Below are 23,792 nucleotides of genomic sequence, written 5' to 3'. Positions count from 1 at the left end.
ACGTTTTGTTGTAATAGTTTGAGATTCAAGTGGAATTTGATCTTGAACTCTCGCTTTAAGTAATACTTGAGAAATAAGATCCATAATCATTGGAATATTTTCTTGACGAGAGTAAAGTTCTAGCATTTGTAAATAGTTGGATAGTTCCATTGTATTACTTATAGTACGTGAGGCACCTATACCATCTAAAACATTTCGAAGTAGTATTTGTAGAGTATTAACTTGTTCGTTAAGTTGTTGACAATGTTTGTATAATACTGTATTCTCCTCATGACCTGTTTTCCAAAGTTCCTCAAGTGCTACTAGGTTAAACTCAACAGTAGACAAACCTTTGTCTATCATATTAAGTACTTCAAGTTTACGAGTTTTCTTTCGAAGTGTACGTGACTGATAAATAGCATTTATAGGAGCACGATATACCAATATAGGGGTACACATTTGAATAGCTTTATTTCCAACTTCCGCAGCGGCCTCTACTTCATCCACTATAAGTGATGGAAGATGAACTCCGTCTACATTTTTCGATAGTTGTGGATCAACATAATTTTGTATAAGATTTCCAACAGGTAACATAAAATATTTTACAGGATAACGAGTTAACAAAGCACCTAAGAGTCGTGTCGCCACAGACATAAGTACTTCATCATTCTCATCAAAAACACCAGGTTGTTCATAAGAAATACCTTGCTTATTTACCGCATGAATCATTCCATATGAACGTCCAAATCCTTCATTTGACAAGATAGGAAAAATAAGACAACTAGTCATAGACTTCCAACCACTTTGTCTAAGTTCCTCTTCCATTACTTCACGATCTCTTTCACTTATTGTAACATGTTGTGCCTCTTTTCCATTTACCGCTATACACTTACGACAAACTGTACGATGTACTTCATTCGCTAGCATCAATTCTAAATCTGTTCCTGCCATTGGATCTCCTTTTTTGGCACTGAGAGGGAATCGAGCAGAGGGAACTAAATTCTCATATTCGTCATAAAGATAGATACGTACTACTTCACATCGTAATAAAACTGCTAACATCTCTGCAAAAAAACTTGTCGTAACTGAAAAAGCTTCTCGTACGGAAAATACTTTTGGCGCCGTAGTTTTTTTCTGACTTTTAATATTAGATGTACTTTGACTTCGTCTTTCAATAAATGAATCCAGATCTGTTTTTAAATGATGTTGTATCGTAGACTCTGTTAATGTTTCATTATCTTTCTTTTTCTCTTGTTGTTGTAGTCGTTGCTGTCGATCTTGCTCTTTTTGTTCTTCTAACTCCCGCTTTCGCCGTGCTTCCATTGCCTCTTCATTCAGTTTGTGGAAGGCAGACTTATAGCCTTCCTCTAAGTGTGAATATGCCTCTCTTAACTGTCGATTCATCATGGCTCGAACATCTTTGAGAAGTTGTCCTATTTGGGGTACATGGTATTCTTCACATCGTGCGCCAATTTCATTCAGCGCAACTGTTATCTCATCTGAAACTAGTTCCAAAGATACAGGAAGTTTATTCATTTTCGCATACGTCATGGAATGTTCTTCATCTAAAGATTTTTGCAACTGTTTAAGGTGAGAAAGACGAAGCTGCTCATGTTTCACCCGCAGACGCTCTAAAAGTGGGTCTTCAATGGACAAACTTTTCTCATTTTGATCCTCTACTACACTACTCATCTTTTTTTTTTTTTTTTACAACCCGTATCTTTCTATGTAGTCCTTCGCTTGGGGGTTTCTTTTACCTTTATTGTTTTAAACCAGTTAATTTTACAGTGTATATGTGTAAAAAGAAGAAGAGAGAGAAAAAGAGAGAGAAAGAGAGAATGGTATGTGTGTGCGTTTGTGTATTTGCAAGTGTGGGTTAGAGTTAGGGTATTAGAGCAACACCATCATCAGAAATACATATATATGTATGTATGTATATAATGTATTCTATGCAAACCAATTTTTTTGGTTGAATAATCTGCAAAAGAAAAAAAAAAAAGATTTTTTTTTTTTTTTTTTTTTTCCACCCCGAAGGCCGCCGACCAGCACAGGGACCACCACTGAAGCCAAAGGTGTCAGTCGCGAAAAAACCACAGAATGATGTAGTTTATGTCGTTCAAAACATCTTAATATGCATTGAGCATCACGAAGAGAGNATTAGAGCAACACCATCATCAGAAATACATATATATGTATGTATGTATATAATGTATTCTATGCAAACCAATTTTTTTGGTTGAATAATCTGCAAAAGAAAAAAAAAAAAGATTTTTTTTTTTTTTTTCATTACACTGATTCTGAAGAATCTTCTCCATTTAATTCTCTGAAGCCAAAGGTGTCAGTCGCGAAAAAACCACAGAATGATGTAGTTTATGTCGTTCAAAACATCTTAATATGCATTGAGCATCACGAAGAGAGAATCGTCCAAGAAGTTGTTCTGTCCTAATCAAAAGTGCAGGAAGAAGTCGACGCAGCTCTTTGGCACAAGACAATGCTGTATCGTTAGTTATCCGAGATGTATTTAGCATCGCAACATATTTGCAAATACTACCAAGTTCGTGTGGTTGAAGCTGTGTGTGAAGGGCGGTACATCGATCCAATACAGCCCCTATGTATGCCTCATGACAGCAATTTAAAAGGGCTATAGCCTCCAATGCAAAAATAACATCTCTCGCTGTATATGTCTCAACATGTGCGGTAGCCCGGCGTGAGACTGCCCGAGCAACATCGAAACCATGTCGTTCTCGTAAGCGTAAGAGAGATGAAAGTACAGTGAGAGATTGTCTTGAATCCAGAGTGGTACTCGGTAAATGACAGAGTACGTGATCTAAGGGGGGAATTGGCATTCGACATCGCTTTACAAGTAATGACACCAGTCGCAGAACTCGTACCAGATCATCAGGCGATGCCTTTGTTGTATAATCGCGACTCGTTAGTTTATGAGTGAGTAGCTGCAGTGTCTGTGTGTCTGCCAGCTCCAGTTCAGCAGCGGCGGAGAGCAACGCGAGTTCCTCCTCAGGACGCGAGGCATATCGCGCACCTCGCTGCAGTACGGCGCAGAGCCAATCACTGAACTCTGGCGAAAAGTACGGTGAGGCACCAGACCAATCGTTATTGTTATTATTATTATTATTATTATTATTATTATTATTATTATTTTTATTAGAGTGGGCATCTGTTGTGCTGCCACGATTCCCCTTGAAGTATCGCGACGCCTTTCTTAAAGTCTCGAGCAGCTGCAGACACTCCATGGCCCCGCACTCTTCTAACCAATTCATGTAATTCGCTTCCATTTTTTTTAAAACCCCTCGAATACGTTTGCCTTTTATGTGATCAGACTCCTCAGTGTCCATAATTTTCTGCAGTAACCGGCGGTGGTTCACGAGACCAGGTACTGCTCTTTCGTCCACGGTAGTCAAACGATATTTTTGAAACAATAACTGTTGCTGTTGATGTTGTTGTTGAATTTGTTCCTGTTGAACAACCCAAAGGAAACGTCGTAAAGAAGCATTAATGGCAATACGTTGCATTATTATTCATCCTCACTCTGTCACTGCCATTAAAAGTAAGAAAGAAAAAAGAATAATAAAAAAAAATAAAAGAATACAAAAATTACTCAAATAAATAGTTTCCTACGTAGCAAAGAGAATAATAATAAATATAATAATAACAATAAATATAATAATAATAGAAAAACAATTTTTCTTCCAGCATATTTTTGTTGTTGTTGTTGTTATTGTCCGTTTCTTCTTCTCCATATCCTTCTTTGAACCGCCTTGTTCACTCCCCACTCTCTCTCTCTCTCTCTCTCTCTCTCTCTCTCTCTCTTCCAGAGAAATACAACTATGCCATTCTCAGTACGTATAAAGGAAGGAAGGAAGGAAGGAAGGGGAGAGTGGAAACGAGATACATCACAGCGATGTTTGGGCTAGTTCCCTCTCTTTCCTACGAGTAGACCCCTCTCTTCCGATACCCCGAGACGCTCAAGTGTATCGTATGGCATCGCGTAGACTGGATTAATCTCGGCGAGTGGGTAGTGATTATAACCGAGGAGACTGAGGCCGCAGAGACCGTAAAAGGTGTGGTAAACGTCTGCGACGTTTCCCGGTTTATCTGCGATGCCGCCATCCTCTTCGTCCTGACATGTGAGTATGAATGCGAAGAGTGCGTCTCTGTCGATCCAGCTAGTGCGGCCCAGCATGGCGAGGGAGGCGACGACCCACCAGCTGTAACAGACATCCGCCTTCTTCTCTGGCCGCCCGTTGAGGCCGCCGGTGGGGAGTTGTCGCATCGCGAGCCACGCGGCGAGTCGCTGGCCGTCCACGCGGTGGAGGGCGTTGGCGATGCGGAGGGCGCCGAGGCAGCAGAAGATCTGCCCGGCGTGGCTCTCCGCGGCGGGGGTCGTGCCGAAGCCGCCGTCCCAATTCTGGCAGCGCAGCACCCAACCGACGGCCGCCTCCACGTCCATCAGCGAGAGGCGCCCCAGCAGCGAGAGGCAATTCATCGCAATGTACACAAATCGCGTGTCCACCTCCCCCCACACATCACCCTGGAAGGAACCGTCCGGCAGCTGCAGCGACGCCACCCAACGCGCACACTTCGCCGTGTCAATGACATCAAGCGCATCAAATAAACAAAGAAGCTGAATAGCGCTCAAAGTGTACAACATATGAGAGTCTTGACCGGCATTCCCACCAAAACCACCGTCACTGTTCCAACACCCTAGAACAAAAGAAATCACATCTTCCCGCTTGAACTTATCAAGGTGACCTAGAAGATTCATAGCACTAATACCCCAGAAAACACCATTCATTTTTAAATGTTGAAATGTCCAGTAGCTCATCTTGTCTTTTTGTTCATCTTGGCTCAGTATAAACTTGATATGTAAATCAACTAGCAGATCTTTAGAAGTTTCTACCATTATTTCTTTTATCCGTGTAATGTACTAAAATAAAAAAAAAAAAAGATTTTTTTTTGTTTTAGTACTAATACTACATATATACAGAAATAGATACAGAAGAAATAAAGAAAGACATATAGATATATAAAAAGAGAGCATCTATTCCATCCTATACTTTTGAATTTTTCTCCATCTCTCTATTAGAGAACCAAAGGGATGGAAATCAAAAACAAAAAAAAATTCTAAAGAAAACTATTCTTACCATTTCCAGAATGGGGGGTTGTAAGAAAACCCAAACAAACAAACAGAAAAAAAAAAAAAAAACAATTTCAGGACCATGGGTTAATGACAAGCTTCGCAACAAGCCTCACGGCACGTGCCGCATCGCAACGCAACTCCTCATCTTGCAATGATGTAGCAGCAGAAACTGTTAGTAAATTAACAAGTGCCTCTTTTATTTCGGGATCACACAATAATCCTTTCGCCAAGTCTTTCGCTATACCACGCAACTGCTCCTGAATCCATGGGTCAAGTACAGTCATGAGAACAAATTTCTTGCTTACCTCCTGAGTATAATGATCCTCAAAAAGGGCTCGTAGAAAAGAAGAAACAGCTATCATAGTGTCATCTTGTCTTAACAACTGTACCACTAGTCGCACAACAAGTTCTAAAGTTTTTTGATCATTTAAAACACTTTCTACAACAGCCTTTGAAAGTTGTATAGCTTGTTCACGCAAACGTACATCTCCCAGAGCCTCAGATGCCACAACAGCTGTGTGATGTACAGTATCTTCCTTCACGGGTGCATAAAAAAAGAAACAAATAGCACCTATCCCCATAACAGCACCAATACTCGCAACTACACCTTGTTGCCATGAAGTGAACAAGCGTCTTCCTACACTCTCTCGTGATGGACCAACATCTTCTTGTGCTTCGTTCTGACTAGTGGTTTTGTTTGTGGATTCTTCTATTGGTGGTGTTGCTACTCCCGCCGCTCCAGTACTAGTACGATTCGCTGAATGGTTACTCGGTTTCGCATTGCGATGTGTGTAGCTTCGACAGTAATACCGACTGGACACACGACGCGGTGTGGCCACGCACTTCACGAAGAGAGACTCCAAATGTGTTGCGCATCGAAACATAAATCTCACTCTAAAGTACTCCGATTATTATTATTATTATTATTATTATTATTATTATTATTATTATTATTATTATTACTATTTTTTTTTTTTTTTTGAAGAAGCAATGAAAACAATTTAAAAAAAAACAAAACAGTCACTAATTGGGAGTGTGATAACTTCACTTTCTCGTTTCTTTTTTTCTTGTTGTTCTTGTTGTTTTCCTGTTTTGCTCCTCGTTTGTATTCTAATGCAAATCGTAAGGAAAATGAAAAAAAAAAAAAAAATGGAAAAGAGAGCAATATATGTGAAGAGGGAAACAGATAGAACCAACAACGAAAAAAAAAAAAGAAGAAAACAAGTACACAGCAAGAAATCACCAAACAAAGGGACTAGGCAGCGGTATTAATTCTCCGCAGAATAAAAATAAAACTAAAAGAATATCATCTTAGAAATTAGTCTGACCTTCATGGACGTCCATGTGATCCCTGGGAATGGGAGGCCATTGATGTACCATGTTCGCCTGGCGCAATAGCACTGGCAAATAAAGCAATGAAAAAAATCAGAAATGACACGTAAATAATAATAATAATAATAATAATAATAATAATAATAATAATAAAAGACACAAGCGGCAGAAAGGAGAAAACAAACAGTCAGCAGAGAGCATTTCCACCATCCATAATATTCTACATGTAAAACTTAAAAAGCACATCAGACGTAAAAAAGACAAAAATATATTGCTATAACATTCTCACTAAAAGTCATCGTTTTGTTTGGTACTTTCTTTTCCTCATATAATCAGAATTTTTTTTTTTCTCTTTCAACCTATATTACGAAAAAGAAAAAAAAATCAGCCTATGAACACCTTACTCAAAGAATACTCCCTCTATTTTCTTCGTCTCCATTGCTACGGACGGTAAGGTGATTTATTTCTATGCAAGAAAAACCTCTCTAACACCTATATATAGATTCATATACATACAAGTCAACGCATTATTTATAATAAACGCACATATATAAAGAAACATACATCTGTATGTACGTAAATAGGAGTTACATCTTTAATCTGTCTTCAATCAGATAGAGTCACTCAAAAAGAAAAGCTATTTAGAAAAAAAGAAGATTTACTTTTATACGAAAAGTTTTTCAATAAAGTCCATGAAAAAGTGAAAGGAATAAGAAGTTTACGGGAACAATCTCTCGTACCGCATATCTCCTGATACTTCTCTTCATAACCATGATCATCCACTCTTCATTAGATCGCTCTTTTTCTTTTTTTTTTTATTTTTTGCTTTTATTTTGATCCCTTCAACAGCCAGATCAATAAATAAAAATGAAAAATGATGATAAAAACGAAAAAAAAAAAAAAAAAAAAAAAAAAAAAAAAAAAAAAAAAAAACATACCTGACATCAGTGAAATTCGTTTCTCTAATGCTTATTACTCAGATATATAAAGCCTTGTAAGAATCCGCCGAAAGAAGTGGTATCCAAATTACAACTTCTCATTTTTTTTTTTTTTTGCCTTCTGTGTATAGAAGTATCTCTGTTTATATGTGTGTACATGAGTGTGTGTGTGTGTGTATTTCTCATTTTTCTTTCTTTCTTCATTCGCTTAACCTTCGTCTCATTCAGTCTATTGTGCTGATCCCCTCAAACCCATCACTATCTTACCACGATGGTCAAATACTACGGATCTTGCTACACCATTGTAGCTCATTTCCCATTATGTACCATCATATTTAAGGCGAGATAGGAAGAGTGCGGGGAATGAGAAAAAGGAAAAACAGCAATATTACCTCTCCCAGATAGTAAAAAGTCTGGGCTGTCCCAAGACATTAAAAAAAAAAAAAAAGGTAACAGCTGTCAGCAACAGGAAACCAATTCTTTGCAATATAAATTGTTTACTTATGTATTTTTTTTTTTTTTTCGTTTTTTTTTTTGTTTGTTTGTTTTTGATTTTCGTTGTTCTCACGTGTCTGTTAGGCAAGTAAGTACAACAACAAAAAAAAAAGGAAAACAGACACATGAGAAAAATAAGAAAAAAAAAAAATTCCTACCACGAAACCAAATAGACAATCATTATTTATTTTGTTTAAGTGAAAGTGAATGGGATACAATATAGAAAAAGGAGGCCACTATTGAAAATGCACACACACATATATATACCCATAAATATATAAAGGGTAAAGGATAAAGGAGACCACAGAGAAAAAAAAAAAGAAAAAAGGGGCATATATATTAGAATTCACTGTGATTCTCACTTTAGATGTAGCTGCATTTATTTGCATTTCACTTCTATTTGCCTTGAAAAAAAGTATATACCGCCAACATACCCAATCGCACAAAAAACGGTGCACATTCCAGCAAGAAGAAATCCCTTCTGCCATCTCTGCCAACGAGCACCATCAATCTTTACATGAAGGGGAGGAACAGTAACAAGATGTTCCTGCGGTTCCTCTGCTGGTAGATTGAGTGTTTGTGCCACAGCCGTAATAAGAGCTACCGGTGGACTGCGCAATTGAATTCCAAGTTGACGTTGTGCCTTTCGACTACTTAAGGTGTAGCGGTAACCAAACCGCTCGCTTGCAATACATTCACAAAAGTGACACCCAATAAGATTTAAGACGCCGAGTTTCATCAACAACTTTGCGACAGGCGCTGGTAACTCCAGTGTGGGCGATGAGAGCGTAGGAATACACTCATGCAGCGTCGTCGCCATCTGCCCAAGACTCATTTCACCAGCAGAGAGAATATAAAGCTGATGTGCAGCCGCAGGAGATAACAATACGGCAACACATGCCTCGGCAACATCTCTCACATCCACTATATTGTAATAAAGCGGAGTGGTGAAACATCGTTTTTGCCTCGAGAAGTTCACAAAGGCCTGCACGTTACCGTCACACTCGCCAATGAGGGATGGTCCCACCACCATGGAATGGAGAATCACCGTCAATGGAACACCTGACTTCTCTGATAAACGCATTGCCTCCCGCAGTGCTACACGTTGGGCTTGTTGTTCTCGACGTTTCTTTTCAAGTAGTGTAGTTTCAACAGGAAACATACTGGAGGCCGGAGTTATCAAAACAACCCATCGAACACTTTTACCATTGTTTCTTATGGAAATAAATAAATCTTGCATGGATTCCAAAAAGCGCTTCTGAATCTCTTCGGTATCGGAAGCATCTGAAGTGTCAGGACCGTCAAGGTAAACGACACCATCACAGTCAGCTACAGCCAATGAAATATCATCTTCGTAAAACAATGACAAACGTGAGGGTCGAGTTTCAACAAGTTTTGCTAAACTTCGAAGAGCTATTTTACTACGGTAATCACGCTCTAACAGTCGCACATGATGTCCATTCTTTAATAACTTGGATGCCACATGTGTACAGATAAGTCCCGGTTTTCCCACAAGAAGAATACGTCGGAGTTGGTGTTGCAAAACACGGTGATTATTTGTGAGGCTTTTCCGCATAGAAAAACTGCTGGAGTTTTCCAGAGATCGTGTTTGAGATTCGCTGAGACCCCCCATTTGAGATGCAAATGAGCCTAACGACGGTGGTGTACTTTCTGTGTTGTTAAAACACGAAAAGGTGTTCTCATTAATGCTTAGTTTGCTTGGATACTCCTCTGGTTGAACACATGGACCAATAGGTGTAATTGGCACATCATTTGCATTGAAAACCTCCACTCCCGGCCCCAGACGTCGTGGACGCTCAAACACAATATCCCCGCATTCCGCGTCAGCGCTGTGTGTCAATGGCATTGCAGATATTTCCGGTGAACAGAGTAACCACTGCAAAAATAAAAGATAGATTGCGTGAAGAAGTTCCCAGAAAAAAATGAGCAAACACCGTCGACGTGGTTTCTCACAGAGCGGAAACGGAAATCAAGGGTATTAGGGAAGGAAAAAAAAAAAACAAAATACACTAAAAAGTATACAAATAATGCAAAAAAAATGACAAGAGAAACAAGAAAAAAAAGACAATAACAATAATAACAAAAATACTAAAGACAAACAGAAAAAAAAAAAAATCCATTAGTGGTTGGTTAAGAATCATTCAATAGATGAATTCACGTAATCACTAAAATAATCACAATCGGCTAACGTGACAGAAGGAAGGTTCTTTCTTCTGTTTTTCTTTTTTTTTTTTTCTCCTACAGAGCACCAAACCAGCATGCTGCTGTGTTCACAAAAGAAACAATGCATGAAAGAACATAAGGCCTAAACATGCCCCACACCCATGAAATAAAATATTCATATATATATATATATATGAATACTATAAGGGTTAAAAGGGTATTTTATATTCTTTTCATCTATTTTGCTTCTTTATAGCGCCCCCACTGCTGCTACAAACCGGTACTACCTATTTTGTACTGTAATGCCAGGCATCCTACATTTTTTTTCTTTTTAAGGTCTCTTATCAACAATAAATCAATCATGTTATCAAATACTCCTTGGGAACACCAGCTCATAGAACTGATAGATAAATGCACATTCCACTCCCCAAAGGAAGAGATTCCAGCTGGATAATCCCTCAATAATTTCAGGACTCTTCTTGTACGGATCATCAGGATCAAAGTCCTTGAACTCTTCCGGCCATTCTGCCTGGTTAATAACCACTTTAGAACGCTCCTCCTCTGTCAGCTGTGGACGGCGTGCGGGATCACGGAAAACAAACATGTTGTAACCACGGGAACTGACCAGAAGTGGAACAGCGGCCATTGATGCCGCACCCTTTGGTGCCACACGTCGAAGAAACATGTTCTTTTTTTCCTCCTCCTAACTCTTTTATGCACACAAGAGTAAAGAAGAAAAAAAAAAAAGAAATAATTTTTTTAAAGGGCAAAAAAATAAAAAAAAAAAACACGAGAGAGTGAGTGTGTTATTTAATTCATTGATCATATATTAGAATATTTGTGAAAGCAAAAAAAAAAAAAAAAGAACGGGGAAAACCAGAGGGAAAAGAAAAAAAGGTTCATGAAAGTCCTCCCATTCCGTTGTTGTACCATTGAAAAGACGATCATAACTCCTCTTCTTTCTTCTCTTTTCCTTATCGTGGATCATAGGAGTTTAGTTGTGGTATGCACAAATTATACCAACTTTTGGTCTCAAAAAATTTCCCAGCTTCCTTCCATCCTACATAGCCTTTATTAATTACTGTCTTCATCACTGTTTCTGGGCTAGAGTAATGAGGATCCGCAATTAGGTATCGAGCTTCCATAGTATCTATATTCACATCGATACCAAGTATTGTATGGGCATAGCTACTTCCACCAATCATTATAGGACAAGCTCTCTTTTGTCGGAAATGATCCAAGAGAAGTTGTTGTACTGTAGGATCAGTATCTAAATCAGAACCACTTTCCATACGTTTAACAGTACATTCAATACCTGGAATAAAGTGTTGAATTACAATCATAATTTCAAAAGATCCAATCCAATCTTTAGATCCTAAAAAATCTTTACGATTCATTTTTTCTGGATCTTTCTCTGATAAAATTTCTTGAATACCACGAATATCTGGCATCGGCTTATCCATAAGTCCTTCATATTGAAACCAAGATAAAATTGTTTGTAAACTACGATATGCACAACCCCAACCATCATCCTTAAATCCATCCACACGATAATGATAGTAGTCGTACATACCACTTACAAGGCATGTTTGACCTCCTGGTATAGGTACAGTACTCCTTAAATGTGTATGTGCATTACGAACGAGATGTTTTTCCCACGCTTGACCCAAACGTGGTACACTCGCTGCTGGTGATGGTCGAAGTTCATCCGCTGTTGCCCAATCTTTTATTCGTTGTTTTAAATGTAGTAAAGGACGCATAGGAAGTAATAAAGCATTGTGTTCGGCTGCACGCACTTCATTTATCTTGTAACGAATATTTACTGGATGCATAAGGAATGAAGGCCAAAAAACAGCTGTGGATTCAGTTCTTATGCCTTGAAAAAAGGATTGCAAAAATTCTTCTATAAAAAGAGCTATTTCAGTCACAGAGTCCCCAAAAATAACTCGTTCATTAACTCCTTCATCCTCTTGAGGGAGATGAAGACAACCAATCTCTTTCGTAACAGATAACTCAGAAAGTACCGGCTCACTCGCCATACATATTTCATATGAACCATAAAGTTTTCTACACTTCAACCACGCTACAGCCTCATGTAATCCCTCTTCTGTACCTTTAAAGAATTTTGTTTCTGTATGATTATCCTGTGTAGTTCCTTTACTAGATTGAAGCAAAATCCAATGGGTATGATTACGCACACCATCAAGTGCCACTCGCAACTTTACTTTTACCGCCCACTCACGTGTTACAACATCAAAGGCAGTAGTCGCACGGGCTTCTTGTAATGCCACTTGATCCGATACGCGCTGCACATCACATGCACTCAGAGAAAAAGGTAAGAAACAACCCTGTAAAGTGTCATCTCTCACGACTGCTATAGTCTTACCACTCTTACGTACAATAATAAGAGGTAGCTCATCATCCAGTGATAAAGTAGAGAAATTTTCGTCAGACATTGGAAAATGATACAACCTCAAGAATACGAAAAAAAGGAAGAAAGAAAAAAAAAAGAAAAAGAATCCGAGATAAAAAAGAAACTATTTAAGAAATGTAAAAATAAAAAATAAAAACAATAAAAAGATTCTACACCGCATTACAGAATAAAAAGATCATTTGGTGCTAGAAAGTCCGTTAGAAAGCAGGTTTTAACTTGTCAATACCCCTAATTCCAAATAAGAAGTACTTGTAGTGGTAGTATGATACAATAACTTTAGAATTCCTTTCATTTCTCTCCATAATTCCTGATAATAATAATAATAATTATAATAGTAATTATTGTACAGAAATTAGCAGAGGACCTGCACAGTGTTGCCCATACGAGGGTGTTCACGGTGAGGAGGTGGTACAATCGTTAGTGGTAGTATCAATTCTGGTTCATCTTCAGCTATATCAATTCCATCGCTATGACCTGTGTAGAACTGCTGCACAGCCGATGGATGAGACCAAAGAAATCGTATTCGCAATTGCCAAAAAGTTGTTACAACATCAGTTTGCATAGAGGCATAATAATTGGGATTTGTAAAGGAAACAGAAAATGGTACAGAATCTCGCCCAAGTAAAGACCATTCATACTCCTCAATTACAGTTGTCTGCACAACTGTCAGACCCTTTTCCCTTTCTCCTGGAAGTGGGTAACATGTGATTCCCTTTTTTAAATGATCACTACAGCAACACTCAAGAAATTCAACGCCTCCAATAACTTTTATCAGTTGAGATTTGAGATTAGGTCGAAGTACAAAAACACCATTTAATGATTCACCAATGTTAACTGTTGTAGATAGAATAATTACACTTACTACAACTTCTCCTCCAAGTTTTACAGGGTACTCTAATGGAGTTCGTTGCTCAGAAAGTTGCTTCGCAATTGAGTTTGATGCTCTTTTCCAAAGGTGACGAACACTAAAAGTCTCTACATCAGATGGCATTAAATCATCTTGAAGAGGGTCTGTTACAGCTGGTGAAGGAACAGGTTGTAGCAAGACAACTTTTTCTCCAAAGTCAAAATTTTCTAAAGGAAAATATGGAGGAAGTAATAACGGACTTATAACTGCTTGTGAAGAAAATACTTTTATAGGAAGACGTAGTTTCATAGGGATACTTCTTCCACGTGGTCCAGAATAAGTACCATAAAGATGAAGTCCATAATAGAATCGCGCACATTGTCCACGATATGAAGGTGGTAAGTAATCTGGAAGAGCAAATGTCACTGTGAAAGCCTTAGTTTCTCTCTCATGAAAAGGTATTTCCTTAGCAATGGAAAACTCTTTAGATGAAAAAAGTTTGTGAATTTCATGATATTTTGAAATTTTTTCTTCAACAAATGCTCTAGATTGTTCATTTTTAGACGTTTCTTCTTTAAGCTCATATTGAATACGACGAGAATCCACATCACAAATACCAATAATCTGTGCCGATAATGTATGCACATGAATGGAACGAGGATTATCATTATCTATTTCCGCAAAGTAATTATCTACTTGCCTAAAACGCATAAGTAGTTCATTAGTTATCCCACCATGCGTATTTGGGAGACTATGGAGACAAATCTCAGCTCGAACAATATCACCTGCAGCATACCAACTACGGTGTAAAGTAGCATTCAAGAGCATTAGGGTAGTAGAGAGTAGAATTTCTGTTGTTTATATGTAATAATGTGATATGTATTTTTGTATATTTTTTATTTATTTCCCTTTCGAACACTAACCTTTTACAAGTCTTCAGTTGAAAAGGGGGTTTATTTCTCTTTTTTGTTGTTGTTTGTTTGTGTGGGTGAGTGGGTGTACCCCATGACACGAAAAGAAGAAAAATAAAAAATGAAAAAAAGAAATAAAAACATAATAAAGGAGTAAAGGGAGAAAGGATAACAAAAACGAGAACAACAACAACAACAAAAAAAACGCAACAGCATTACTAGAATGCCAAATCATGTGCGAAAGTAAAAAAGGAAGAAAAAAAAAAAAAAGCAAAGAAAAAGAACGTCACACTTCATTACTCTATCGCTCCATTTTTCTTTTCTTTCCTTTTTTTTTCTCTCTCCTGTCACTCCATCACTGCAGAATGACCATGCATTAGTAACGTGAATTTATAACGAGAACACACACACACAGTAAAAAAAAAGTTTTTTTTTTCTTTTTTCACCCATTTCCAACAGTTCCATCACTCAACTCTACTCCTCTGAGTTCAGGTCCTCTATTGCCAACACAATCTTCTCGTAGCTGGACTGAAAATCTGGATCGGACTTCAGCAGCACAACTGAGGTGGCCCGCTTGCATTGGGTTGCGGTTCCTAAGTCCTGACGCGACGGCACCCACACGTACGGGATCTTCGCCTCCTCTGCCATCACCGGGAAGTGCGAGACGACATCGTACGGCGAGGCGTCGGCGCCGAGGATGAGAATTCCTTTTTGTCCCTTGCGGATGGCCTTCGTGACGTCCTTGATGCCCTTCACGATGCCCTTCTTGCTCTTCGTCACGGTCTTCTTCACGAGGGAGTACACCTTCTTGGTCATCTTGGGCTTGTCGGCGGTGATAGGCCACGAGATGGGGCAGCGGTAGAGTTTACGGTCGTAGTCGTACTCCTCCGTGTTCTGCTGTTCCTCGTTCTTGTCAGCCATGATGTGCGTTAATAGTAGAGTCTTTCTTTTTTTTTTCTTTTCTTTAGTGTGGGATTTCCTTCTTCTTGATTGCTTAGATATAAGAGTCTCAGGGTATGTGTTTCGTTCTTTTCCTTCTTAGTTAGTTATTCGTGAGTTATTCTCTTGATGAGATTTCTTTCGGTCTGTCTCGTCCACCTCAGAGGAATGAAGCGGCAGCGTCTCAGGTGAAACCCCAGAAAAGAGAAAAAAAAAAGAAAGAAAGAAAGAAAGAAAGAAAGAAAGAAAAAAATATATATATACAGATACAACCCACCTGTGTTGTATTTCATGAGTTATTCAAGAATAAGAAGATAAGGAGGGAATTTTTTTTTTTTTTTTTTTTTTAAAGAAAGATACTCATCATAAGAAAAACGAAGTAAGAAAGGCAGCGAACGGTAAAACGAACGCAGCAGATATCACTCGCAACTCCTCAAACTTCCTTTCTTTTCTCTCTATTGCTTCTTTGCTACTGGTTTTATTGTTTATCGTTTCTGTTGTGTATGGAAATCTGCAAAAGCGACATTCCTAAATCAGATAATTCTATATATGTACGTATGTATATACATATATAGGTAACTAAACGAGAAAACTGATAATATATATATAAAGACAAAAAGTGCTTTACAGCATGATAATACAAAGATAGAAAGAGATAAATAAAAGAAAATCAGTGGAAACATAAGGAAGAAAGAAAATAAAATAAGGAGTAAAAGGGCAACATCGTTACACTTCCTGAGACACCTGTAGCAATTGCGAACGTGGAGTCCCATTAACTGTATACAAAAGTTTGATCCGTAGCATCAAGAGATGGGGATTCTTTGTATTTTTTCTGTTATCTACAGTACAATGGTGTACCATTCGTCCATGAGCTGGAATTACTGTTGATGGCAAAGATCCAATTTCTAACGTACATGTTTTTGGTACTGCTACTTGTATTGTAAGATTTTCCAAAGGAGTATCAATTTTAGATTCTACAATAATATTTGTTGCTATTAGACCTTCCTTCTCTACGCCACTCACACTTACAGAGAGATCATCACAGTTAAACACTGGTACCGCTGCAACTGAATCTTTTGTTGGTTCTGCTGCTAATACCGTTGTCCCCAGAGTTGTATTAGCAATAGTAGGTCCATTCGAATTTAAATAAGAAGCTGTTGTATCAGAAGCTTCTTCTCTTTTTGTACTGAAAAGGTCATCTATATCTGCAGCAGTATGTTGAATATTTTTATTTCCAGAAGAAGAAGCTGCAAGACTAGTATTTGCATTTACATTAAATAAGTCATCCAATGCAACTGCAGCTTGTTGCTGTAAAAATTCAGGTGGAAGATTTACTTCAGGAACAGGTTGAACAGAGTCTTCTTCTTCATCTGCTTGATAAATAGGTGGCATACGAGAAAAACTGAAAGTAGCTTCCTCTGGAAATGATTCAAGTAATGAAGTATACTCACACGCTCTTTGTTGTAATTCACAATCCAAACATGTAGCGTAATTTGCAAATACTGGAAGAACAGTTGTTTTTGTCGATGGAAATCTAGAAGCTATTTTCATTAATGCCGTTAAGCCATAGCATTTAATCATATTAAATGCGCTATTATTAGTAATATCAGCAATACAAATAGCTACATCTTCTGGTTTTAATCCTTTTGCAGGGATTAAAAGATCCGCATACTCACCAATACCCCATACGGCTGCCAAAAGAAATGCTTTGCGAGATTGATGAAGGGCATCAAATGGGTATGAAGCCTCTTCCCACATCGATAAAACTGCCGATGTTTGAATTTCTGTGGATTCATTTGAAAGTAAAGCAATAAACCGAGTAGCGAAATCTATTGGAGCATATTGCTTCGCCAAACGTAAAAGACGAAGCGAAAGTTCGACACGCCACTCAGTACTTGGTGATTTACTCTCTATAATCCGACATAAGTGCAACGTCACATCCTCTCGCATCTCTTCAACACATACAGTTAAATAAGAAATTAAATCAGGTACAAGCAAACGGACATTTTTTTCATTTACAAGTGCTACCGTAAGATCCACAGCACGTCGGCGGATAGAAATATCCACATCTTTCAAACAATCCAATATTGTATATTGATGTTCTCGAACAGCATCTGCATCTCGAGAAGAATAATTTAATAATGATTGTAATGCTACAAAACGTAGATTATTGTCAGTTGAAGAAAGGAAACGACCTATTGTATTAATACCTAAAGTACGAAGTCCTTCATCTCCTTCTATAGCGTAAATAGTCCTTACACATTCATATTGAACTGCAGAACCAACATTTCGACTTCCATCGGTATTAGTAAGTACTTGCGCTAATACATCATTTAAAGCTTCAGAAGTAACAGGACTCCCTTTTCCTATAAGTCGCATAAATTCCAGAATCTTTACTTGAAGGAAAGGATCAGAAATTCCACAAACATCTTGATCCGTCACACGTGACGATAAAACTAGCTGCTTCAAAACACGTACTGCAGCATTTGCCATCAAACGGTATTTAGATAAAAATTGTTCACCCTGTGGAAGTTGTAGACACTCGTTAACAAGAGTAACAGAACAAATAAGTACACTTGGAGTACGTTCAAGAAATAAATTTGAAAATGTCTCCAAAAATATCTCAGCATAGTCAGGAATCTTTTTCACAATTCGTATAGCTGCGAGACAAGCCTTTTTTCCCAAGTAAGCATTTGATGAAGTAACAAGTTTAGATATCTCATCAAGCATATCACGTGCCATCACCTCACTCGCAATATTCGCTACCACATTCAATGCCATAGACTGAATGAGGGATTGTCCTTGCGTTAAATCTTTTTTAATGTGGTTCTCCGACAATGTAAGTACTTCATCATTCTCGTCAAGCACCATCTGTAGTGTAAGGTAACCAACACGCTTCCCCGCATAATCTGCCTGCGCCAACAGACTCAATACCTCAACCTGACCAAACTCTGTTGGGTAACCAAGCATGGAGATGTACAGTAACTTCAACATATTACGCGTACGAAGAAACGGTCGGTTTTCACGGAATGCTTCACGAATATGTGCACTTTCTCTGTTGATAAGCGCACGCTCCTCAGCAGCAGTCTTGCATTGACGTACAGCGGCAATTAAATCCCGTAGTCTTGTTGTATTAGGTGTAGACATTTTATTTCCTGCTTTTTTTTTGTTTTTCTTTTTTCTTCGTTTCTATTTTTCGTTTTCTTGCTATTGTTTTCTTTCCTTTTTTTTTTGCTCACTATTGTTGTTTTCTTTATAATGTTCTTTTTTTTTTGATATCTTCTTTCGATGATACCACCACTACACAATCGAAAAGAAGGATACTTCAGAGAAAGTGATAATTATTTGGTAATCATATTTTTTTTTTTGTTTTTAAAGAAAAAAATAAAATAAAATAAAACAGATAAATTTTGTTTGAATATATTTCAAATAAAATATCTTAATACCATATTGGGAAGTTCCAATAAGGGCAAATTCATTACATTATAAGGAGAGAGGGAGAGAGAAAACAAGAGAATGAATTCTGCCCCCACCTTTATTCACCCAGATACGAGTGTAAGGGTGAGAAAATAAAATAAAAAAAGGTTGGGTAAGAATCCATTTTTTATTTATTCGATGCGGAAATTATACCTTTTTCTTCTTCACTTTCCCTTACTTTTTAAACCCCCCAGGGTTTTACTTGATGATCTTTTTATTTATTATTATTTTTTTTTTTTTTAATTTTCTCCTTCTCTTCTTTATATCCAAGTATGACCATATATATATATATATATAATGAAGCAAATAAAAAAACGGAAGGCACACCAGAAGGGAAAAACAAGAAAAAAAAAAAAAAACAATTAGCAAAAAGATCGAACGCGGGCACACCCCCAATAATCAGAAATGCACACATACTGCTGATATATTACGACAAGCTAAAGTTTTGTCTTCCCTCTGTGATGGCGGTGAGTAGCCGTTCCTTCATAATGTCGTGAGTGGAGTATGGCGGTAGTTTAAAGTAGAGAAAACAGGTATTGCAGGAGGGGAGTGTCTGTTCGCCGCGGCCCTCGAGTTCTTTGCGCACCACCGTGATCTTCCGCGCGAGGCCGGCGAGGCCGTTGAGTGGCAGGCGGGGGCTGCCGGTGAGGAACTCGAGGAAGAGCCGCTGCTGCTCCCGCGTGAACTCCCCGCCGACGATCGCGGCGAACATTCCGACTTCCCGCGAGCCCGCCGCGTAGCCGTGCGCCTCCACCAACGCCGCCCGCAGTGCCGCCTCACCAAAGAGACGCTCGCTGCCGTCGTCCGGGCCGCTGGAGCCGCACAGCACAACACTCATCTCCTCATCCGTGAGCAGCAGGAAGGCGCGGGGGTCCACCACACCGCAGAGACCAAGCGAAAACCAGTGAAGGTTCATTAAGGCATGCGTCAAGTGTTCCTCCACACACCGCTGCACATACGCCTTGGCAGTAGATGCCGTTAAGAGGGTACCGTGTTCATCCTGCTCAATTCCCATCTCGGCCAACTCCTCATCCGTAGAGTTTAGTAAATGATTGTACGAGTTGGTTAAAGCAGGTTCTAACTCAGAGAGAACACGCCAGTACAACTCTGGAGAGTATGATTGTGAACGAATAAAAGGCCAAACTATAGGAAGTAAATCAATATCCATTGTATAACCATCTACAAAAGCACGACCACAGCAGGCACCAAGGACATAAAATTCTTTACTGTAAACTTGTTTTAAAGTAGGAAAGGCAATACATGACCCATCATCACGTTCATGCCATAATTTTGTCATATCCCGGTAACGTCTCGAAACTTCTGCATAAAGTTCTTGTGTTGGTCCCTCACCAGTACCTTCTTCACCTTCAAAATTAAACTCAACCTTATTTCTTAAAGTTGGATACTGAATAAAAGTATTAAATAGTGTCTGTGTTATCGCCTCAGTTTCTCTTTTAACAGAAACTTTAGTTGCCAATCCATTACTGCTAATATCTCCTACAATCATTCCACGTACACGTGCATTTACATCTTGTAGGTGATATAATCCAAATCGACGGCATCCAACAGCAAGAAAATGAGCTGTATCACGTTTAAAGGATAATGATATATACGGAGCTATAGCTTGAATTACATGAATAACACGCAAAGGAATACCCGTTATGCCACGTTCAAATATTTCAGCACCACATGATTCCAAAGCATCTACAATAGCAGGTTCAATATCATTCCATTGTTCAAGTGCATCAAAGGTGTGTAGGAAAATTTTTAAAGGACTATAGGAAGGAATATGTTCCATTAAATTTGCAATAGAAGAAGGTACAGAAATACCACATTCACATTTTTTATCTACTTCAGCAAAATGTACTTCTTCTCCTCGAAGAGTAGACGCTGAAAAACCACTTGGAAGTATACCTTTAGCAGTAAAAAGAACAGTATGGTTTATTTTTTCAGACGAAGAGTTCTCTCTTACTTGTTCTTTACTTCGGCATTCACGCCAACCTCGAATTATATCTCCAACAACTGCTGTCATACTAACGTCCATTCGAGAAAGTTTAGCATTACTACACTCGGAACACAAATCATAATCACAGTCTCGACATGCAAGAGAACCAAACGCATTTGAAGAATTACATAGATTACATCGCCAGTTAATACTAAAGTGTATCCGAAGAGGATGACCTTTAGGACATCTTGCATAGTTACTTGTATTTTTCTCTGGTGCACATATGCTGATAACATCAGAAGCATCACATACTCTATTCACTAAAGATTTTCCTTCTTGTTGAGTCACACTTGTTTGATGTAAAACACGAAGAATATAAGTATGTGTTGCAGAGCGCATTCGTCTGATAACTCCGGCATCTTTTTTTATCTTTCCACAAACTTCCAAAAGGGAAGTTTCTGATAGTGTAACATGTTCCAGTCCTTCAATAAATGAAAGCATCTCCTCTGATGAAGCATGTTGAAGAAACCTTGGAAAATCAACCAAATCCGGTAATTTTATTGGAGTTAACTGAGGTGAACTTCCTGCTGATCGTATAAGTTCAACCAAGGGAGGAGATCTCTGTGAAGTTGCTGTAGAATAAGTAGTCTTATCCGCTGTGGTAGTAGAGACTGGCAATTGGGTAAGTGCATCAGCCACTCCAGCTTCCAACAAGATGGGGGCCCATCGTTTATCCCGCTGCAGTAATACGGCGGAAATATCTTCCACAACTGAACGTTTCTGCTCAGCGTGAAGACTTCGAAAGGCGGCCACTACTCCCTCATCTCGGTTAACAGGTATTCCACTGCAAATAACGTATAAACGAATAGCACGAGCTAGTGTAGCAACTTGTGTATGACCAAATGATAGGGAGCGAAGTGTTTCCTGAAGTAAAGATGACATCTCTTCACTAAATTTTAGGGATTCCGCTGGCATCATTAGTTTTCCGTCAAATGTAAGAACACTAGGAATTGGTTGAAAATGAATTCGTGAAACCACTAATGTTAAAGCACTAGTATCAGTCATAGAACCAAGATCAAATATATGACGTGTTTGTAAAACTTTTCTTGATGTTTGTGCGGAAAAAAACATTGATGTCAATTGTTGTCTAACTGCTCTAGAGTAAGGATAGTATTCACCACCATCACCACGCCAAGCCCACATATATTCTTTACGAAAACCAAAGTTTGCACCACAAAGTTTAGATAATACTATTAATGCACTCCATACTAATGGGGGAACTATCCATTGTAAATTTGGTAAAGCTTGAAAAGTGTCTACCCATAATTGATCCCTTTTACTTGTCTTTTCACGAGTATATGCAAAAGGACTTGAATATCCAGCACTACGTGTAGCGGTATGCTGAAGTAACTTACAAAGCCATTCAAATTCTTTTTTATTTCTCTCTAAAGGAGAAGAAGATGTTTCCATCACACTTGCAATACATGCCAATGTAAGTTGAAGACGCGATTCTGCAGATCCACTAGTAAAAATACGTTCCCCTATAGCAAGTAAGGAGGTTTCCATGCTTTTCATGGATGTTTCATTAGAAAAAGTATTATTATTTCGTATCATATTTTCTTCTTCTCGTCGTTGACGTTTCCTTCCAATCTTTGGTAAGGTGGTATTCATACTCTTTTCACGCCAAATGCGGTATGTGATAATTCCTTCTACAACAATACGTAAGAGTTCATCCCATTCATGATCAATATCAAGATGGCATAATGATGATAAATGATGATGTAGTAACTGTTCCACCACTTTATGATCACCAGTATCTTTTAATTCACCCCGACGAATGAGTCCTATACAGTATTGCAGTACTTTGCAAGAGGTCCACTTTGAACCATCTAATGCGTTAAAACAGAACTTTAATTGCTCTTCTGTGGATGGAACCACAGATGATATTCCCGAACAATTACCAGCAAGGGAAAGACAATTTAGTAACTCCTCTTTTAATTCTCTCACAGTAGTTTTTTCATGTTTAAGATTTACTTCACGTTTTTTTACCCATGAAAACACATTCTCAAAGCAATTTTTCACTATCTTTGATACTTTGTCCTTCTCAGAGTGAGAAAAACACCGTGAGAACTTATCAAGAAGAAGTCCCAACGCTCGTGCAGCCATCACCACAACATCGCCATCTCCTCTTCCTTTCTGTAAGGCCCCACTAATAGTGTGAAACAACGGCTGAAGCGGAACATCTGATGCTTCCTCTGCAATAACAAGAATAGTGCACAAGTTCGAAAGAGAGTCGTAGGGGGAACTCGAAGTATCAGAGTCAAATGCGAAGAACATTCAGCTTCCTCCAGAGACAGTTTTTCTTTCTTTTCTTCTCCTTCAAATTAGAAAATAATAATAAAAAAAATAATTATTATTATTATTATCATTAAAAAATGAAAATTTCAACAAAAAAAAAAGAAAAAAAAACATATATTTTTTTTTTTTCTTGTTCAGTATAATGCACAAAGCAGTGCAAAATCAGAAGGATTATCCGCAAAAAAAAAAGAAAAAAAAACATAAAAGAGTAACCTCAAGATATCTTTATTTTATTTTTTAGAGCAACGTATACACACAAACTCCATTCCTTCTCTTCACACGGTAAAAGAAAAAAAAAAAAAAAAGCACATAGTAGAAGACATAAGAATCAATTATGTCTAAAGAATTTCCAGCCAATCCAACTCCCGTAGACACCTACAAAAATAACGGGAGGACACATAGATGGTAAAAGTGCCACATACCAGCCGGGATCCATCACTGAGCGACTCCCCTTCACTATTGGTCTACTCCAACATTCTACAATACGGGACACAAACCAGATAATGTACAACCATGTAACTACAAGTGCAGGCCATCCAAGTAAAAATCGTTTCCACGGTTGTTTTCTATAATCTGGAGCATACATGGGACGGTGGCCAACAAAATATGCGATATATATATATAAAAAAAGAAATAATATTGTTGGCGTTGTTATTCTTCCTGTGGATGTATCATTAAGAAACAATTAAGAAAAGTGAAAGGGAGAAAAAAGAAAAACAGATATATAGGGATAACTAATTAAAAAAAAAAAAAAAAAAAATAATTAAGAACGATCTTCCGCTAATCTCCTCCCAT

General features: G+C 38.2%; 11 protein-coding genes across 11 annotated transcripts; all 11 read right to left on the bottom strand.

The window, feature by feature from the left end:
* On the bottom strand, positions 1-1,671 carry TM35_000016920 (uncharacterized protein; the record flags this gene model as incomplete). The annotated part of the gene is made up of 1 exon (XM_029021373.1): positions 1-1,671. A coding segment is annotated over one exon (1,671 nt), but the record flags the coding sequence as incomplete, so codon positions are not given.
* Positions 1,672-2,294: 623 nt separating this feature from the next.
* Positions 2,295-3,509, bottom strand: TM35_000016910 (uncharacterized protein; the record flags this gene model as incomplete). The annotated part of the gene is made up of 1 exon (XM_029021372.1): positions 2,295-3,509. The coding sequence occupies one exon, from the start codon at positions 3,507-3,509 to the stop codon at positions 2,295-2,297; it is 1,215 nt and encodes a 404-aa protein (XP_028887880.1).
* A 398-nt stretch (positions 3,510-3,907) lies between these two features.
* On the bottom strand, positions 3,908-4,900 carry TM35_000016900 (putative geranylgeranyl transferase type II beta subunit; the record flags this gene model as incomplete). Its single annotated transcript, XM_029021371.1, has 1 exon — positions 3,908-4,900. One exon carries the CDS (start codon positions 4,898-4,900, stop codon positions 3,908-3,910), a length of 993 nt encoding a protein of 330 aa, XP_028887879.1.
* Positions 4,901-5,208: 308 nt separating this feature from the next.
* TM35_000016890 (uncharacterized protein) lies at positions 5,209-6,021 on the bottom strand (the record flags this gene model as incomplete). Its single annotated transcript, XM_029021370.1, has 1 exon — positions 5,209-6,021. One exon carries the CDS (start codon positions 6,019-6,021, stop codon positions 5,209-5,211), a length of 813 nt encoding a protein of 270 aa, XP_028887878.1.
* Positions 6,022-8,281: 2,260 nt separating this feature from the next.
* On the bottom strand, positions 8,282-9,769 carry TM35_000016880 (uncharacterized protein; the record flags this gene model as incomplete). The annotated part of the gene is made up of 1 exon (XM_029021369.1): positions 8,282-9,769. One exon carries the CDS (start codon positions 9,767-9,769, stop codon positions 8,282-8,284), a length of 1,488 nt encoding a protein of 495 aa, XP_028887877.1.
* A 684-nt stretch (positions 9,770-10,453) lies between these two features.
* Positions 10,454-10,771, bottom strand: TM35_000016870 (uncharacterized protein; the record flags this gene model as incomplete). The annotated part of the gene is made up of 1 exon (XM_029021368.1): positions 10,454-10,771. The coding sequence occupies one exon, from the start codon at positions 10,769-10,771 to the stop codon at positions 10,454-10,456; it is 318 nt and encodes a 105-aa protein (XP_028887876.1).
* Positions 10,772-11,060: 289 nt separating this feature from the next.
* On the bottom strand, positions 11,061-12,542 carry TM35_000016860 (uncharacterized protein; the record flags this gene model as incomplete). The annotated part of the gene is made up of 1 exon (XM_029021367.1): positions 11,061-12,542. One exon carries the CDS (start codon positions 12,540-12,542, stop codon positions 11,061-11,063), a length of 1,482 nt encoding a protein of 493 aa, XP_028887875.1.
* Positions 12,543-12,872: 330 nt separating this feature from the next.
* Positions 12,873-14,195, bottom strand: TM35_000016850 (uncharacterized protein; the record flags this gene model as incomplete). Its single annotated transcript, XM_029021366.1, has 1 exon — positions 12,873-14,195. One exon carries the CDS (start codon positions 14,193-14,195, stop codon positions 12,873-12,875), a length of 1,323 nt encoding a protein of 440 aa, XP_028887874.1.
* Positions 14,196-14,752: 557 nt separating this feature from the next.
* TM35_000016840 (50S ribosomal protein L7Ae) lies at positions 14,753-15,199 on the bottom strand (the record flags this gene model as incomplete). The annotated part of the gene is made up of 1 exon (XM_029021365.1): positions 14,753-15,199. The coding sequence occupies one exon, from the start codon at positions 15,197-15,199 to the stop codon at positions 14,753-14,755; it is 447 nt and encodes a 148-aa protein (XP_028887873.1).
* Positions 15,200-15,943: 744 nt separating this feature from the next.
* On the bottom strand, positions 15,944-18,364 carry TM35_000016830 (AP-1 complex subunit gamma; the record flags this gene model as incomplete). Its single annotated transcript, XM_029021364.1, has 1 exon — positions 15,944-18,364. The coding sequence occupies one exon, from the start codon at positions 18,362-18,364 to the stop codon at positions 15,944-15,946; it is 2,421 nt and encodes an 806-aa protein (XP_028887872.1).
* A 757-nt stretch (positions 18,365-19,121) lies between these two features.
* TM35_000016820 (putative ubiquitin-protein ligase) lies at positions 19,122-22,976 on the bottom strand (the record flags this gene model as incomplete). The annotated part of the gene is made up of 1 exon (XM_029021363.1): positions 19,122-22,976. The coding sequence occupies one exon, from the start codon at positions 22,974-22,976 to the stop codon at positions 19,122-19,124; it is 3,855 nt and encodes a 1,284-aa protein (XP_028887871.1).
* Positions 22,977-23,792: the final 816 nt, after the last annotated feature.

Source organism: Trypanosoma theileri (assembly GCF_002087225.1).
Source record: "Trypanosoma theileri isolate Edinburgh chromosome Unknown TM35_Tth_1_V1, whole genome shotgun sequence".
Classification (NCBI taxonomy): Eukaryota; Euglenozoa; class Kinetoplastea; order Trypanosomatida; family Trypanosomatidae; genus Trypanosoma; species Trypanosoma theileri.
This window is presented reverse-complemented; position numbering and strand designations above follow the sequence as displayed.